Genomic DNA, 17,318 nt, shown 5'->3' with positions numbered 1-17,318 from the left:
CTCCTCGCACTCCCAACAGCGAGCGCACCCTTCATCTCCAAGAATCCTTACCGGCATCCAGTTGTGAGGAGTGCGCAGAGTGATGGGGGAGGTATTTAAACAGCCTGACGTCGGGAAGGGGGAGGTACCCCGCAAAGAGGGGCATCACCTCCATGTGGACCCGGTGAGTGGCCTGCGCGGCCACAGGCATGGAGATGACGCCAGAACTCTTCCCGCACACTGCCCAATTGCTGCTGTTGTCCACCACTGAAACAAGGAAAGCACTGGTTTTACCCCAGGAGAGGGCACTCCGTGTTCACACCAAAATAAGAGCCACCAGCAGCCCCACACTCCAGAGTGTAAAATCCGAAACTGGATACATTCTATATCTTGCTGCCTCATAACTGTACCTGAACAGGAAACACGTATGGTTTGATAATAAGATACGTGTTGGATGCACAGGGAAAGTCACTTTGTTCTGCTCAACATCATAAACGAACAGTGATAAACTGTGCTGGAAGGCGGTGTGTCAGACTACGGGCACGCTGGCTGTCAAATTTGGAATGGGGTGGAACAGGGTGGTGGTCCGTCTAGCAGGTGGTGGCATCAGACTGGGGGTCCCAATCCCAACCTGCCGCTTGGACAAGCCTCTGGGATGGGACGGAAAGAGACGTATGTAAGCCCTTCTACCTGCAGCACAGCAGATATTCCTAATATATGCAGTTATTAGCACTAATTATTAAAACACAACCGTGACATAATTCAGTGTAATTCAAATATGTAATCGAGCAGTCACTCAAGAAGTTGGCGGATCAGGAGCCTTGTCTGGACAAGCAGATGGCCTTGCAGAGAGGTGACAGCAGCCCTGTCAAGGGGGCACATAGCAGGGCCCAGGAGCTCCAAGGACCGAAGGTCCCCAACAGCAGAGAAGGGAAGGGGTGGCAGAGGGCCGGCTTCCTACACAGGGCAGGGGAGCCTCTGAGGGAGGTGCCGCAGCAGTTCTCAGATGGTGGTCCCTGGGGCACCAGGGGGTCATACCCCTGCCTTTCTCCCTGGGCTGCCAGGCACACCGGTGGCTGGCGCCGGAGGCCTGAGGGTGAACCGAGGCCCCACATGCAAGGGGTCAGGACAGTGGGTTCCTCACCACACACTTGAGGATAGAAACTGCCAGTTTTACTTAAGGCTGTCCTTCGTGGAGTAGTCAAAATTAATTTTATTAAATCCAATCTTTAAAGAAACATCTTTTTAACTTTAACTCTGAAATGATTATAGACTCCTGAGAAGCTGCAAACCATTCGAGAGGGGCCCCGTGTACCCCTCACTCTGGGCCCCCAGGCTCCCGGGCTCACTGGGACTGAGCCAGCGGTGCTCTTCAGTCTGCGGTACTGGGCAGATGTCATCTCGAAAAAGAAGGGCGTGAGCCTGTCACTTCAAAGAAGTGGCCAATGATACAGTTCGAAACTCTGATCAAAAGGGAGAATTTCAGAAAATCTGCCTTTGCCACTGCGAGCCCGGCAGCGTCCCAGGACTCGGACTACCCTGATGAGCTCCGAGCGGGCTGGAAAGGGGTGCCAGCCGGAGGTAAGAGGGCCTCTCAAACTACAAGCCAGATCTAAGGCTCTGAGGAAACGGAGTATGAAAAGTTGGTTCACGTGGTTTCAGAGTCCACTCTGGGATGGACCCAGCCTGGAAGAAAGTTCCACTTGTCAAGTTCTGGTGAGAACCACGGTTACAAGAGGGCTGTCGAAGGAGGCCTCCCTTTACCAACTACCCATCTGGGCGACCCTGGGGCGCCCTCACATCCTTCAGCCACGTCACCACACACGGAGGGCAGCAGGACGACTCAGCTCCCTTCTGGGAATCCAGACGTTAGGAGAATCCAGGGGATGCACAATTATGTCATTATTCTTTTTGTCTTGTTTTGTTTTGGAAAACAGTTCTTTTTCAAGTATGACGTCATGTAATGCATTTACTGTGATTTTTAAGGGACTAAAACAAGAAATCGTTGGCTCAACCATTTCTTAGAGCATAAACGGTCCTGACACCCCAAACTGAGCAGCCCAGGCCCTGGAGGAGGCAGATGGGGACGGGGAGTCTGGAGCAGTGGGCAACAGGGAGGAGCCCGTACAGGGGGCCAGTGCTGGGAGATGGGGGGAATGGAGCTGGGGCTGGGGATGTAACGAGGCCCAGACTCCAGGACACATGGACTGCTGGGCAGCAGCGCTGGGAAGACCCTGAATCACAGGCAGAGAGGGAAGGGCAGCTCTGGGGGCCACGGCGTTCCCAACGACCGCTTGAGAAAACCTGACTCCCTGGCAACCAAGCCCAACATCCCGCCCGCCTAGGACCACGCCATGTAATAAAACATTCAAATGAGCTTTTCTGATCCTAGAACATTCTCTCTTCAGATAGGGAACACTACTGTGGGAAGAGGGGGCACAAGCCCATCACACACGGGGTAGCACGGCAGTTAGGGGAAAAGACACCCCCAGACCTACCTTCATACATAAGCTTGGTCGAAAAATAGTCGTCCGACTCTGTCAGTGCTTCGTCCTTATCCACCTCTAGGAGGTCCGAGAGCCGCGTGATGGACACCTCCAGGGAGCACAGCGAGCCTGTCCGACAGTGCTCCGTGCCTGAGGGGGGCAGGATCTCAGCTCTCACGCTATACAATGTCTGGGCAAGAAGGGGAGAGACAAGCGCGTGTGTGAACAGCCTGCAGGGACGGTATCCTCGGCCCCGGCTGCCCGCGGGCATCGGAGGAGGAGGGCCTGGCTCGGCCGCTTCCAGGAGTCAGAGGAGATGCCGGCCACGGCCCCGGATCAACCCCCTCGCAGGGACACGTGCTGGGCGAGCCCCCGCCGCGAGCACCCGAGTCTTTCTCAGGCGGACCCTTGCCGCTCGCTGTCACCCGACTCAGGATTATCAACAGTTTGCTCCATCTGCTTTCTCTCTCTCTGGACTGACAGGTATTTGTCTCCTGGGGCACTGAGGGCAGAGCCCAGAGAGCCTGTCGCTTCACCCCTCAGTAGTTCAGGAGGCACCCCTAAAAACACGCACATCCTCTTACAAACACGACCCAGAACCGCAACGAGCGAAGGCAACACTCCTTCCTGGCCTCTGGCCAAACGTTCTCCTTTCCTCGATGACCTCTTCGCCCAACAGCCACACCTATTCCCACCTGCCTGACATCCTCACCACCTGGGACAAAGACCTGAAGCCTGGCGGTGCTACTTTGGAAGGTAAGGGTTGTTTCTTCAGGATCCTGTGAGAGTAACTCCGCTGCTCCTGCTCTTGCTGCCTCAGTATCCGCTCTGTTGGCCAAGCAGCCTGCGGGGGCTCTGCATGGACACCGGCCCTCAGGCAGGCACATGCCCTGGGTACGGGGTCACACGCAAACGTAAGCTCCTGACAGCGTCTCCCTAAGCCCCCTTGTGATCAACAGCCCCCAGCACCTTCCCCTCATGTGCCCCCGAGATAAAAGCCCCATGGGGCTTACACGAGCCCCACTGTCCTGGTTCAAAATGACCAGTCCAGTCCTAGCCCGGGAACCCCAGATGCCAATAAAAGCACCCGGCCCCCTCCTGCCTGCGCCCCCAGGTGCTCTCTGCCTTCACCTCCCCATGTGGCCCCTCAGGGGGGGCCCCCATGTACTTCCTCCAGGACCTGTGAGCAATCAACTTCTCTTATGCAATTGCTCATGGCCTTTTGTTGAACCAGGACTGACCATCCGGTGCCCTGTGCTACACGCAACAAGAGCTATCTTACTAAAGTCATAATGTACACGAAATCATTATAGCAAACTGGATTCAAAAGTATCTACTGGTGTTAGGAAACATTCAAATAAAATACATTTTAGAATATTAAGAAGCCTATTGCCAAAATAAAGCGTTTTCCTGGGAGCCAGCGAGGTTTAACAGTAAGTAGTCCCAGATGGGTTTGCTTGGGGATTTTTTTTTTTAAGATTTTATTTATTCACGAAAGAGAGAGAGAGAGAGAGAGAGAGAGGCAGAGCCACAGGCAGAGGGAGAAGCAGGCTCCATGCAGGGAGCCTGATGCGGGACTCGATCCTGGGTCTCCAGGATCACACCATGGGCCTAAGGCAGTGCTAAACCGCTGAGCCACCCTGGCTGCCCCTTGCTGGGGATTTTCCCATTAAACACCCAATGACATCTGTCTGGGAGTGGAAACCGACTTCTACAGATCTGAAGGAAGCCACTGCCAGGATCTTCTGCAGCCTTCCAAGGTCAAGGGCATAAAAGACAGGGTTGGAGCAGAGGCATCTGTGGGGCAGGGAAGGAGGAGGAAGCACAGGAGGGAGCAGGGAGAAAAGGCAGCTCTAGGGTGGCCGACTGAACAGCTCTGTGCTCCCAAGAAGCTCCCAGCTGGACGCGTGCAGTCTGGAATGTTTGCGAGCTCAGCTGAGGAAGGGTGAGCTTTGCTTGGAGCTTGGATCTTGGAAGGGAGCCCAGAGACAGTGGTGAAGGGACATGCTGTCCTCAGTGCATGTCCTCGATGCTGCCTTCTGACGGCAGTGGGACAGAGACGGGTGGCTGCGGGGCAACCATGGGAGCAGAAGGTAGCAGTGAGGTGCCTTCCACACCTGGAACAAACTCTTAACACCGATGGCCAACTGATTTCAACAAGGATGTCAAGACCATCCAATGGGGTAGGAATGACTAGTCTTATGAAAAAATGCTACAGGGACATCGGAGTAGCCTCATGGGAAGAATGAACTTGGACCACCTCTCATGGAGATTGCAGACCTAATGCAAAAAAGTATAAAACTCTTGGAGGAAAACACAGATGATGGGGACTAAGGAAGGCACTTGATAGGATGAGCACTGGGTGTTATATTATATGTTGGCAAATTGAATTTATTAATTTTTTAAAAGATTTTATTTATGTATTCATGAAAGACACAGAGAGAGAGAGGCAGAGACACAGGCAGAGGGAGAAGCAGGCTCTGCAGGGAGCCCAATGTGGAACTCGATCCCGGGACCCCAGAATCAGGCCCTGGGCCGAAGGCGGTGCTAAACTGCTGAGCCACCTGGCAAATTGAATTTAAATAAAAAATTTAAAAGAAAAGCATTTCCCAAACATTCAAATCTTTAAAAAAAAAAAAAAAAGGAAAACACAAGATCTTTCTCATCTTTCTGATCTTAGGATAAGCAATGATTTCATAGACCCTTCAAAGTACAAGCAATAAAGTGATTAATAAGGTGGACTTCGTCAAAGTTAAAAACTTTTATGCTTCAAAGGACACATGGGGAAGGCGACAACACAACCCACAGAATGAGAGATGTGTGCAAGTGGCACCTGTGACAAGGGGCTGCCATCTAGTCTACATGAAGAACTCTTACAACACTAGAATAAAAAGACAACTCTAAATATTTTAAAAATGGGCAAAGGATATGAATAGACATCTTTCCAAAGAAGACATGCAAGCAGCCAAGAAGTACATGAGAGGTGCTCGGCCACTCGCCGTCAGAGAAACGCTCATCAAAACCATGTTGACAAGGGCACCTGGGTGGCTCAGCAGTTGAGCATCTTGCCTTTGGCTCAGGGCATGATCCCAGGATCTGGGATCCAGTCCCGCATCGGGCTCCCTGCAGGGAGCCTGCTTCTCCCTCTGCCTGTGTCTCTGCCTCTCTCTGTGTCTCTCATGAATGAATAAATAAATAAATATTAAAAAAAAAAAAAAAAAAACCTGCATTGACAGACCCCTCGCACCTGCTGGAAGCGGAAGGATGCTGAGGACACGTGCTGGTGAAGATGTGGCAGCTGGAGCCCTCACATATCTCTGGGGTGTGTAAAGTGATGTCCCTTTGGAAAACAGCAGTGGCTTCTCAAAAAGTTAAACCGAGTTCCCACACAGCCCAGCGACTCTGCCCCGATACTCACCCAAGAGAAGTGAGCACTGAGAAGTCACACGGGGATTTTCACAGCGTTATTATTCCTGACGGCCCCATAGTGAGAACAGCCCAGACCCTAGCCACTGAGATATGAGAAGGAAAATGTGGTCCACCCGCACAATGGACGGCTCTTCCTCCATAAAAACAAATGAAGTCTGGTATACACTACAGGGTGCCAGGGGGAAGATGCCAGCGGCAAAAAGTGCCCATGTAGGGGCACCTGGGTGGCTCAGCTGGCTGGGCATCTGCCTTCAGCTCAGGTCACCTCAGGGTCCTGGGATGGAGCCCCACATTGGGCTCCCTCCTCCATGGGGAGTCTGCCTCTCCCCCGGTTCATGCTCTCTCTTTCAAATAAATAAAATCTTAAACTAAATAAATAAATAAAAGTACCCATGTAATACGCCTCATTTGCACACAATGTTCAGAATAGGCCAAAATATTGGCAGATCTGCCCCTGGATTAGTGGTTGCCAAGGCCTGAGACGAGGCAGCGGTAGGGGGGTGACAGTGAGTGGGGTAACAAGGTTTCTTTCTGGAATGATAAAAGTGTTCTAAAATAAGGATCACAGTGATGGCTACCTGCATCGAAGGGGACACTTCAAATGGCTGAACTTCATGGCATCTAAGTTATATAACTCAATAAAGCTTTCCTTAGAGAAGTGGCATCCCTATTTCCAGTCCTCACAGAATACTGGTTTTCGAACAGCAATCCCAGCAGATAGGTTCTTCACTCAGTTTGTACAGTTTTTTTTTTCAGTTTCTACAGTCTGAAAGAAAACCTTATCTGTGCTCTTCGTGATTCAAAGAGGAAACAAAGGAAGAAGGAGCAGTGAAACCGCCAGCACCCATAATCATGGGCAGCGAGCAAACCCGATGAATGTATGTGCACTGTAGCACATGAATGATTTAACGTGGCGCGCTGTGAACACACCGGGAAGGGGTGTGTGTGCTACAGAAAGACCCAACATGCTGGAGATGCTGCGGAAGCCTAAGGCTGATCAAGACAGTGAAACGGAGCAGGGAGGCGGCTGGAAGGACATACTAAAAAAACTGCTAACATCAGGAGCTATAAAGACGAATACACCTGAAGTGTTGTTTTACAATTTCAGTAGAGAAGGAAAGGAAACACCACAAAACTATGTATTTACATTCTCATCTACCCAACACAAAATCCAAGTCTCAACAAAGAAACCGAAACACAAGTGCATCTCCCTCCTCAGCCCAAGGCCACCTCCAGCTCCACACGTAATGCACAGGTTATAGGAGAGTCTTCACAGCACAGATTCACAGATTAAGTAGATTTCTACGATATTTTCTTTTTCTTTTAAAAATAAAACCCCTTTATAAAGTAACCACCCCGCGTGGCAGCTAGGATCAGGACGAAAGGACTCTAGGAAATAGTTCCAGGATATTCTAAACGTGAACAAGGGAAAAGGGAGCAGAGACCCGGAGCCTTCGCTCCTTACACTCATCTTACAGCCACTGGCAAGACTGCACACGCGCCAGGCATGTCACCCGAGGAGCAGCTGGGCGTCTGAAGTACCAGCAGCCAACAACTGAGCTGTTGATTTTCCCGGATCTGTTGCTTCATTATATTGAAAGGTTTTTTCCTACCTGATTTTTTTAGATTAAAAGGAGTGTGATGCCACCTTCCTTTTTTTTTTTTTTTTTTTTTGCCACTTTCCATTTTCCCACCGCACACCCCCGCCAAAAAATATGATACATACAAAAAAATTTTCCACTTGAAATTCGTAAGTATACGGCTTTAAGGGGATAGAGAGCCGTCCTTCGGAAGCTGGGGAGAATCCAACGGAGAACTGGCAGCGCAGAGAAGGGGGAGGCTCCCGCGTCCACTTCAGCTCCCACACAAAGAACACTGACTGCTTGCTGTAGATGTGCTGCAAAGAGAGTCACTGTCATTGCACACACAGACGCAGCCCACACCGCGCCTCGGCTGCGCTCCAAGCCGCGCTGCCAGCCACCTGCCACGACTCTGCCCCCTGGTGCTCCCATGTGGGTCACCTGGAGGCCTGTGGCCACAGCCCCACCCACAGCCCCGTGCCTGCCTTGCCGCAACGAGATTGGGCAAAGCTGGTTACAAAGTTTTAATCTTTTGGGGTGCCCAGGTGGCTCAGTCGGTTAAGTGCCTGCCTTCAGCTCAGGTCATGATCCTGGAGTCCTGGGATCAAGCCCCATGTTGGGCTCGGCCTGGAGCTGCTAGAGATTCCCCCTACCCAGCCCCCTCATGCTGAGGCGCACACTCCCTCTCTCTAAATAAAACAGAACATTTATTTGTGTGTAGTACCTCATTCATTTCCAAAACAGAAATGCCATCAACCAATCAAAAAGGGCATCTTTGCATTCATGCCAAGTACTTTGCATTTAATGTTAACTTAAACACAGAATAAGCACCATCTCATGCCTAATGTCCACACCTACAAGCACAGGGACAGGCTGGGCCAGCATTTGAAATGGGTGGAATCTTAGCTGGGGAAAAAGTCCTTGAAAAATGCTACTGATCAAACATCCCAAGAAAACCTTTTATCTCCTAAACACTCAGCATTTACTGTCAAAAACACACAAGACGAAAAAAAAAAAAAAAACACACATGACAAACGAGTATTTGAAACAGGAAGGTGAGCAGTAGCCAGGCAGCGTGAACACAAGTAGGACTCTTTCACACGGCTACACCAACACAGGGTTCCCTCCTTGGGTGCAGACAGGCGTTTAGCTCCGGGCGGACGGGAGTGAGGGTGTCCATGCAATCAACACGGAGCTCAAGAATGACCCTATAGTTACATAAATCTGTGCGCCAGTAGGACAAGTTTAATTCTTCCACAAATATAAACATCATTCTATTTCCCAATCCATCCACCATGCTGCTCGGGGCACGGAATGAAACCCAAACATGCACATCCAGCCACAAAGCTGCAGTTTCAGAGCCCTTGGGAATGTGCTTGCGCCTCCTGCTGTTCACTTCTCCCAGTTTTTGTGTTGCCAGATTCCCTCTACAAACACACTGTGTTTTCCTCAGAACTTTCTAGATACTCCTTCATCACACTCTCGCTCCCCCTGTTCTCTGCCCCATTCTGGAGAAGGGTTACCTGCGGGGTCTTGGTGTTCAGCGGTACCAGCTGCAGGTCACCACTACTGCCAGTATCCACAAGGTTACCGTCAGACAGCTGAAAGTCAAGTTCTGACAAGTTCTGGACACAAACTTGAATATATTTCCTAAAGCAGAAAAACAAAAAAGACGATTTTGAAATCTAAGGATTTTAATACATGTATTTTGGTTGAGAAGACACTCTCTGGGGAATTGAAAGAGTGACAAAGTAAAATAAGAACCAGTTGCTTAAAAAAAAAAAAAAAAAAGAACCAGTTGCTACCTATATTTCTACTTCCAACCTCACAGGGGAAAGTGTCCCCCAAAATCAAATCTTCCCGAGCAAGCCAGTTCTGAGGGAAAATGGATCAAAGAACGCTCTGCTTGTGACCCATGTTATTACATGATCAGAACTGGCTTTCCTAAACAAGCAGCAGCTTGCACTAGGTGAGGAAAGTGCTCGCTACCCCGGACACACAGGGTTCCCATCAGTCCCTGTCACATGGGAAGAGGAGTCTGAAAAGCCAGTGTGAAAGGAAGCAACCCAACTTCTGTTTAGCAGTGTTGGTGTCTTTAGCCATTCCTACCTACAGTCCCGTCCCCATAACAGGAAGGGCAAGAAAGCAAGCTGCTAGTATAATGTTGCACTCTACATACAGTTCTGACATTTTTATTACTAATTTATGCAAATGTCAACAGATGAAAGCAAAAGGAATTCCACAGTGAGAGGCCAGACTCAGCCCTGAGCCCAGGGGTCCATGCGCACACCATGACTGATTGGGGTCAGGCCGACACTGCCCCCTGATGCCGAAGGATGAAGCACGGGGCTCCACCTCCAAACAGTCTCCTCCAAAGGCAGAGCTGGAGTCTAATCCAGCTTCTAGAGCAATGAGTGCTTCTCAACTGGAGGCAATTCTGGCCTGCAGGGGGCATCATGCTGCATCTCAAGATATATTTTTGGTTGTCACGAAAGGGGTGGGGAGGATGGAGAGTGCTGCGGGCATAGAATGGGAGAGCCAGGGGTACTGCATGTGCAGGACAGCAACCCCTCAGCCCCACAAACGAGGAGTTCTCGGACCCAAAGTATGAGTAGCTCTGAGGCTGAAAACCCCGCCCTTGAGGCAACCAGCAGACGGCAGAGAGCCACAAGAATGTGACCAGTCAAACTCAGAATGGTAGACCTTCTTTCTAAAGGAAAACTGAGAGGATGATCAGCGGTTTAGCGCCTGCCTTTGGCCTGGGGCGTGATCCTGGAGTCCCGGGATCAAGTCCCACGTCAGGCTCCCTGCATGGAGCCTGCTTCTCCCTCCTCCTGTGTCTCTGCCCCTCTCTCTCTGTGTGTGTCTCAGGAATAAATAAAATCTTTAAAAATAAATAAAAAATAAAGGAAAACCAAACCAAGTTCGGCAATGGGTCACTGGCTTGACAAATAAAAGGAGAGATGAAAAAAGATCAGGGCCTTGGTGTGGATCCCACGTGCTACAAACCAACTGCCCAAAGTTCTTTAGAGGCAGCTGGGGAACCCTGAGTGTGTTGTAGCACAGCAGGGAGTCACCACGAATCAGAACAAGGGGAATCAGAACGAATCAGAACGGTGTCATGGTTGCATAAGAAAGCACACTCAGCATCACTGAGGCCAAGCTCTGAGCAGCAAAAGTGTCCATGCAGGAGAGCACGGCACGGGAGTGGGGCCCGGAGTGCGCCTTTACCGTGTGCCGGCTGACAGGAGCGAGTGTGTGGTCCTGAAGGGCACGCTGAAGGTCAGGGCGATGACGGTGGAGTAGATGGACCACGGGCAGTCAATGGACACCTGAGGAGAAACACAGGGCCGTGCGTTCAGACCACCTGCCCGACCACAGCCATCACAGCAGCCACCCAGGTCAGCAGCGGCTGCCAAACTGATGGCCTTCCCACTTCCTATTTAGAAAGCAAACCCCCACTAAACGTGTGCATAAACAAAGCAGAAACGTAAAGCTGCACACCCAGACAAGAATAGTAAACACGGGAGTAGCCAGACATCTGCGAGTCACCAGAAGGGTCTTGGAAGCTCTGGGCCATATGCCCCACCTCGCGCTTCCCACACTGACATGGCCAGACAGGTTTTCTAACACGCAGGACATTATGACAAAAGTGCTTTTAGTCACTTCGTTAATATGACATGATCAATCAGTAACTATCACAAAATTAAATGAGTTGTCCAAACACTGTACACAATGAACATATAACAGGAAGGCAGGCAATCCTGGGGGCAGAGCGTGGGCCAAGCCACTAACTGCCCTAAGAGCACCGGCCTGCCTTTTGAGGTCCCCCACAGGACAAATGAATACACCAAGCATAGACCAGTGTTCAGCCAGCACTGGTTTTCAGCCTCCTGAATTCTGTTACAAGATAAGGAAAAAAGAAATTTCAGGGAATGAAAATTTAAAATGCACCCTTAGGTGCTGGCCAGGTCTAATGTTCTATGCCATAACGTCTTTGCTATGACTGTTTGTTAGCCTTTTGTTCTACTGTTTTTGTGCATGCATGTCTTTTTTTTAATGATTCAACTTATTTAAACTAAAAAACAAAACAAAAAACAGTTCATCCATTTCTCCTAAACCCCACCCCATCCTAGGCACCCATCAATCTGCTCTCTGAGCTTGATTTTAGTTTTTTTCAGATTCCACATATAAGAGAGATCAAATTGTATTTATTTTTCTCTGTCTTATTTCACTAAGCTTAATGCTCTCCAGGTCCATCCATATTGCAAATGGCAAGATTTCCTTCTTTTTGGTGGTGAAGACTATTGCCCTGAGCACATACACAATGTTTTCTCTATCCATTCATCCATCCTCGGACACTTAGGTGGTTTCCATGACTTGGCTATTGCAAATGATGCTGCAGTGAACATGGAGGTGCAGACAGCTTTTCAGGTAACTTCATTTTCTTGAGTCAACACCTAGTAGTGTGAATGCTGGATCATATAGGGTAGTTCTATTTTTAACGTCCTGAGGAACCTCCATTCTGTTTTCCAGAGTCGCTTCACCAGTTTGCATTCCCACCAACAGGGCACGAGGGTTTCCCTTTCCCCACATCCTCGTCAACCTGATTAGTGACGTCGAGCATCTACATGTCTTCTCCAGAAAAATATTCAGCCTCTGCACATGTTTTAATCAGACTGTTGCAGGTTTTGCTACTGAAGTTATAGGAGTCCTTTATATATTTTGGGTATTAACACCTTATCAAATACATGATTTGCAAGTATTTTCTCCCATTCCGCGGTTGTCATTTCATTTTGTTGATGGTCTCCTTTGCTGTGCAGAAGCTTTTTAGGTTGATGGAGTCCCAATAGTTGACTTTTGTTTTTGTTGCCAGATCCATTAAATCATCGCCAAGACCAGTATCAAGGAACTTACCACCTACGTTTTCTTCTAGAAATTTTATGGTTTCAGGTCTTACATTCTAGCTTTAAACCATCCAAAAAAAAAAGGTAACTCAAAATGGATTAAAGGCAAGAGTCCAGTTTCATTCTTCTGCATGTGGTTGTCCAGTTTTCCCAACACCATTCATTTGAAGACACTTTTTTCTCCACTACACATTCTTGGCTCCTTTGTCATAAATTAATTGCTCATATATATGTGGGTTTATTTATTCTGTTCCATTGATCTGTATATTCTTTTATGCTGCTCCCATAGTGTTTTGATAGCTACAGCTCTGTAATACAGTTTGAAGTCAGGGAGCATGATGCCTCCAGCGTTGTTCTTTCTCAAGATTGCTTTGGGTATTTGGAGTCTTTTGTGATTTCATACACATTTTAGGATTATTTGTTCCATTTCTATGAAAAATATTGGATTTGATAGGGATTATGCTAAATCTATATATTGCTGGGTAGTATGGACATTTTAACAGTATTAAATCTTTCAATCCAAGAGCATAGAATACCTTCCCATGCATTTGTTTCTTTCATTAATGCCTTATAGTTTCCATGATATGTGTCTTAACCCTCCTGGGTTAAGTTTATTCCTAGGTATTTTATTCTTTACAACTTCAATGCAATTGTAAATGGAATTGTTTTATTTCTCTGATAGTTCATTATTAGCATACAGAAACACAACAGATTTCTCCGTATTTATTTTGTATCCTGCAACTTTACTGTATTTATTGTAAGTTTTTTGATGAAGTCTTCAGGTCTTTATATATATAGTATGTCATCTGCAAATAGTGACATTTTACTTCTTTCTTTCCAATTAGCATGCCTTTTATTTCTTTTACTTGACTAATTGCTCTGGCAAGGACTTCTGGTACTATGTTAAACAATAGTGATTAAGAGTGGGCATCTTTGTTTTGTTCCTGATCTTAGAAGAAAGGCTTTCAGTATTTCACCATTAAGCATGATAACAGCTGAGGGCTTATCATATATGGCCTTTATGTTGATGTATGTTCCCTCTATATCTACTTTGTTGAGTTTTTATGGTAAACAGATATTGAATTTGGCCAAATGCTTTTCCTGAGTCTACGGAGATGATCATATGATTTTCATTCTTTACTTTGTTACTGTGGTTCATCACACTGATTGATTTGTGGTTGATGAACCATCCTTGCCTCCCTGAAATAAAGCCCATTTGATCACGTATATGATCCTTTTGGTGTATTGTTAAATTCGGTTTGCTAAGGTGTTTTTGAGGCTTTTTACACATATGTTCATCAGAGATACTGGCCTGTAATGTTCTTTTCCTGTGGCATCCTTTCTGGTTTCTTAACATTGGCCTCGAAGAATGAGTTTGGAAGAGTTCCCTCCTCTTCTGTTTTTCGCAAGAGTTTGAGAGGAACTAGTATTAATTAATTCTTCTTTGAACATCGGATAGGATTCAACAGTGAAACCACCTGATCCTTGTTTGTTGGGATGTTTCTGATTTCTGATTCAGTCTCCTTACCAGTAAGGTAAGTCTGTTCAGATTTTCTATTTCATCATGATTCACTCTTGCTAGGTTGTGTGTTCCTAGGAATTTATCCATGTCTTCTAGATTGTTCAGTGTGTTGGCATATAGTCATTCATAGTAGTCTCTTACAATCCTTTGTATTTCTGCGGTGTCAGCTGCAACATCTCTTCCATTTCTGACTTGAGTCCTCTCTATATTGGCGAGTCTAGCAAAAAGTCTATCAATTTTACCTTTTCAAAAAACCAGCTCTTGGCTTCACTGATCATTTCTATTGTCTTTGTAGTCTAATGCATTTATTTCTGTTCTAATGCTTGTTATTTCCTTCCTTCTACTAACTTTGGGCTGTTTGTTCTTCTTATTCTAGTTCCTTAAGGTGTAAAGTGAGGTTGTTTGAAATGTTTCCTTTTATTTTTTTTTTTAAAGATTTTATTTATTCATGAGAGACAGTGCAGGGGGGACGGGGAGAGAGAGGGAGGGAGGGAGGGAAGAAGGGAGGGAGGGAGGGGGAGAGAGAGAGAGATGCAGGGACACAGGCAGAGGGAGAAGCAGGCTCCAGGCAAGGAGCCCAACATGGGACTTGATCCCGGGTCTCCAGGATCACGCCCTGGGCTGAAGGCTGGTGTTAAACCACTGAGCCACCTGGGCTGCCCACAATTCCTCTTCTTAAAGTAGGTCTATATTGCTATGAACTTCCCTCTTAGAACTGCTTTTGCCACAACTCATAGATTTTGGTATGTTACATTTCCATTTTCATTTGTCTCAAGGTTTGTTTTGATCTCTCTTGATGTGATCTTTGGCCAATTAGTTGTTCAGTAGCATGTTGTTTAATCCCCCACATATTTGTGAATTTTCCCATTTTCTTCATGTAATTAATCTCTAGTTTCATAGTGTGGTGTCAGAGAAGATGCATGATGTGACTTTAACCCTCTTAAATTTATTAAGACTTGTTTTGTGGCCTAATACACAATCTGTCCTGGAAAAATGTTCCATGTACACTTGAGAAGAATGTGTATTCTCTGTTGCCTTTGGATGAATGTTCTGTAAATATCTGTTAAGTCTACTTGGTCTAATGTGACACTTATGACTAGTGTGTCCTTACTGATTTTCTGTCTGGGAGATCTATCAATTGACATAAATAAATGTGGTATTAAAGTGTTGTTGAGGATTTCTGCACATATGTTCATCAGAGATACTGACCTGTATCTTCTTTGTCTTTTGTTATAACCTTTATTTTCAAGTCTATTTTGTCAGATAAAAGCAGAGCTGCTCCAGATTTCTTTTAGGTTTTGGTTTCACTTTAGTCTGTGTGCCCTGTCTGAAGTCTCTTGTAAACATTATATAGATAGGTCTTGATGTTTTTTACCCATTCAAGCCACTCCTTGTCTTTTGATTGGAAAAGTTAGTCCATTTACATTTAAAGTAATTGTGGGTAGACATGTGCTTGGTGCCATTTTGGTTAATTGTTTTCTTTCAGTTTTTGTAGTTTCTGTTCCTTACTTCTCTGCTTTCTAATCCTTAGTGGTGTGATGCCTTTCCTTGGCAGTATGCTTATATTTCTTTTTCTTTATCTTTTCTATGTTTGCTACAGGCTTTTGCTTTGTGGCTACCATGAGGCTTACATGTAACAACTTATGTTTATAATCTACTATAAGTTAATAACTTATTTCTAAAGCTCAATATTTTTACTCTCCCTCACCCCCACATTTGATGTTTTTTTCCTCTGATGTTTTTGATCTCACACTTTACATCTTTTTATCTGTGTATTCCTTAACTAATTATTGTCATCATAGTTATTTGTACTACCTATGTCTTTTAACCTTCATAGTAGCTTTATAAGTGCTTAACCCATTATACTTTTCCTATATATTTATCTTGTCAGTGAGATTTGTTCTTTCACATGTGTTCTTGTGAATATCCTTTCTTTTCAGCTTAAAGAAGTCCCTGGAACATTCCTTATAAAGCCAGGTAAGTGGTGAGGAACTCTGTTAGCTTTTGTTTCTCTGGAAAACACTTTATCTCTCATCACTTCTGAATAATCACTTTGCCTGGGCAGCCCGGGTGGCTCAGCGGTTTAGCGCCTGCCTTCGGCCCAGGGTGTGATCCTGGAGACCCGGGATCGAGTCCCACGTTGGGCTCCCTACATGGAGCCGTTCTCCCTCTGCCTGTGTCTCTGCCTCTCTCTCTCTCTCTCTCTCCCTGTGTGTGTCTCATGAATAAATAAATAAAATTTTAAAAAAATAATAATAATCACTTTGCCTAACAGAGTATTATTCTTAGTTAGAGATTTTACTTTCAGCACTTTGACTGACTGACTTTCAGGTCAGTTCCCCTGACCTGCAAAATTCCTGCTGAAAAATCTACCATTAGACTTAGGGGAGGGTTTCTTGTATGTAATAAATTGTTTTTCTCTTGCTGTCTTTTATTTTTTTTTAACCTCCTTCCCCCCTGCCCCACCCCATCTCTTGTTGCTTTTAAGATCCTCAACCAGTCTTTAATTTTTGACATGTAATTATAATATGCCTTGGTGTGGGTTTCTCTGGGCTTCTTGGATCTGGATATGTTTCCTTCTGCAGATTAAGAAATTTTCAGCCATTACTTCTTCAAGATTTCTTACCTTTTCTCTCTCTCTTCTCCTTCTGGAAGCCCTACGATCCAAATAACAGTCTGTTTCCATTTGTTCTATAAGCCCCTAAGCTATCTTCACTTTTTTCATTCTTTTTTCTTTTTGCTGTTCTGATTGACTGAGTTCCACTGCCTTAACTTCAAGCTGACTGATCCTTTCTTCTGCTTCATCTAGTCTATATTTCAGTTCAGCTATTGGAGTCTTCACTCTGTAACTTCTATCTGTACATTCTGATACTTCCCATTTCTTTGTTAGGTTCTATGTTCATCTGTTTTTCTCTCATGTGGTGAGCATCTTCATGAGCATTACTTTGAACTCCTTATCAGGTAAATTTCTTTTCTCCAATTCATTAAGATTTTTTTTCCTGAGGTTTTACCCTGTTATTCCATCACTGGAACATATTCTTCTGTTCATCCTGCTGGACTTTCTGTGTCTATATAGTACATGGCATAACCACCTTTCCCAGTCTTAGAGGTGCAGCCTAATGTAGGAGCTGAGCCTCATAATTCAATCTTGTTCCAGTTTTTGGTTGTTGCTCAAACCTTTGTGCTGTCCAAGGGCTTACTATATTTTTAATACCTCCTAGCAGGTGAGGCATGTGCCAAGACTTGTCATTGTCCTAGAGGGGAGTATCTCAGCACCTAGACACAGGGTGACTGGAAGCCAGACCCACAGGCAGCAGCTTTTTAAAGTATGCAAATACGTATACTCCTATGGGACTGCAAGCATACAGTTCTACATGTGGACTGCAAGGGTACAGTTCTATGTGTTAAAAAGTCC

The 17,318-nt window shown here is 46.3% G+C and overlaps 2 protein-coding genes across 6 annotated transcripts in view; one reads left to right on the top strand and one right to left on the bottom strand.

Annotated features, from left to right (window-relative positions):
* CSTB (cystatin B) overlaps window positions 1-17,318 on the top strand; it is a 449,713-nt gene that overhangs the window by 168,266 nt on the left and 264,129 nt on the right. The gene's annotated exons all lie outside the window — the stretch shown is intronic.
* TRAPPC10 (trafficking protein particle complex subunit 10) overlaps window positions 1-17,318 on the bottom strand; it is an 89,199-nt gene that overhangs the window by 3,569 nt on the left and 68,312 nt on the right. For all 4 annotated transcript variants that reach the window (XM_025462110.3, XM_049104576.1, XM_025462112.3 and 1 more), the window contains 5 exons: window positions 10,706-10,806; window positions 8,998-9,124; window positions 7,621-7,791; window positions 2,478-2,655; window positions 52-246 (listed from right to left, as the gene is read on the bottom strand). In XM_025462110.3, the coding sequence (XP_025317895.1) occupies window positions 52-246; window positions 2,478-2,655; window positions 7,621-7,791; window positions 8,998-9,124; window positions 10,706-10,806 (772 nt within the window). The remainder of the gene's footprint in view (window positions 1-51; window positions 247-2,477; window positions 2,656-7,620; window positions 7,792-8,997; window positions 9,125-10,705; window positions 10,807-17,318) is intronic.

This window comes from Canis lupus, chromosome 31 (assembly GCF_003254725.2).
Source record: "Canis lupus dingo isolate Sandy chromosome 31, ASM325472v2, whole genome shotgun sequence".
Lineage (NCBI taxonomy): Eukaryota > Metazoa > Chordata > Mammalia > Carnivora > Canidae > Canis > Canis lupus.
Note: the sequence above shows the minus strand (reverse complement) of the source record. Positions and strands in the feature narration are given on the sequence as shown.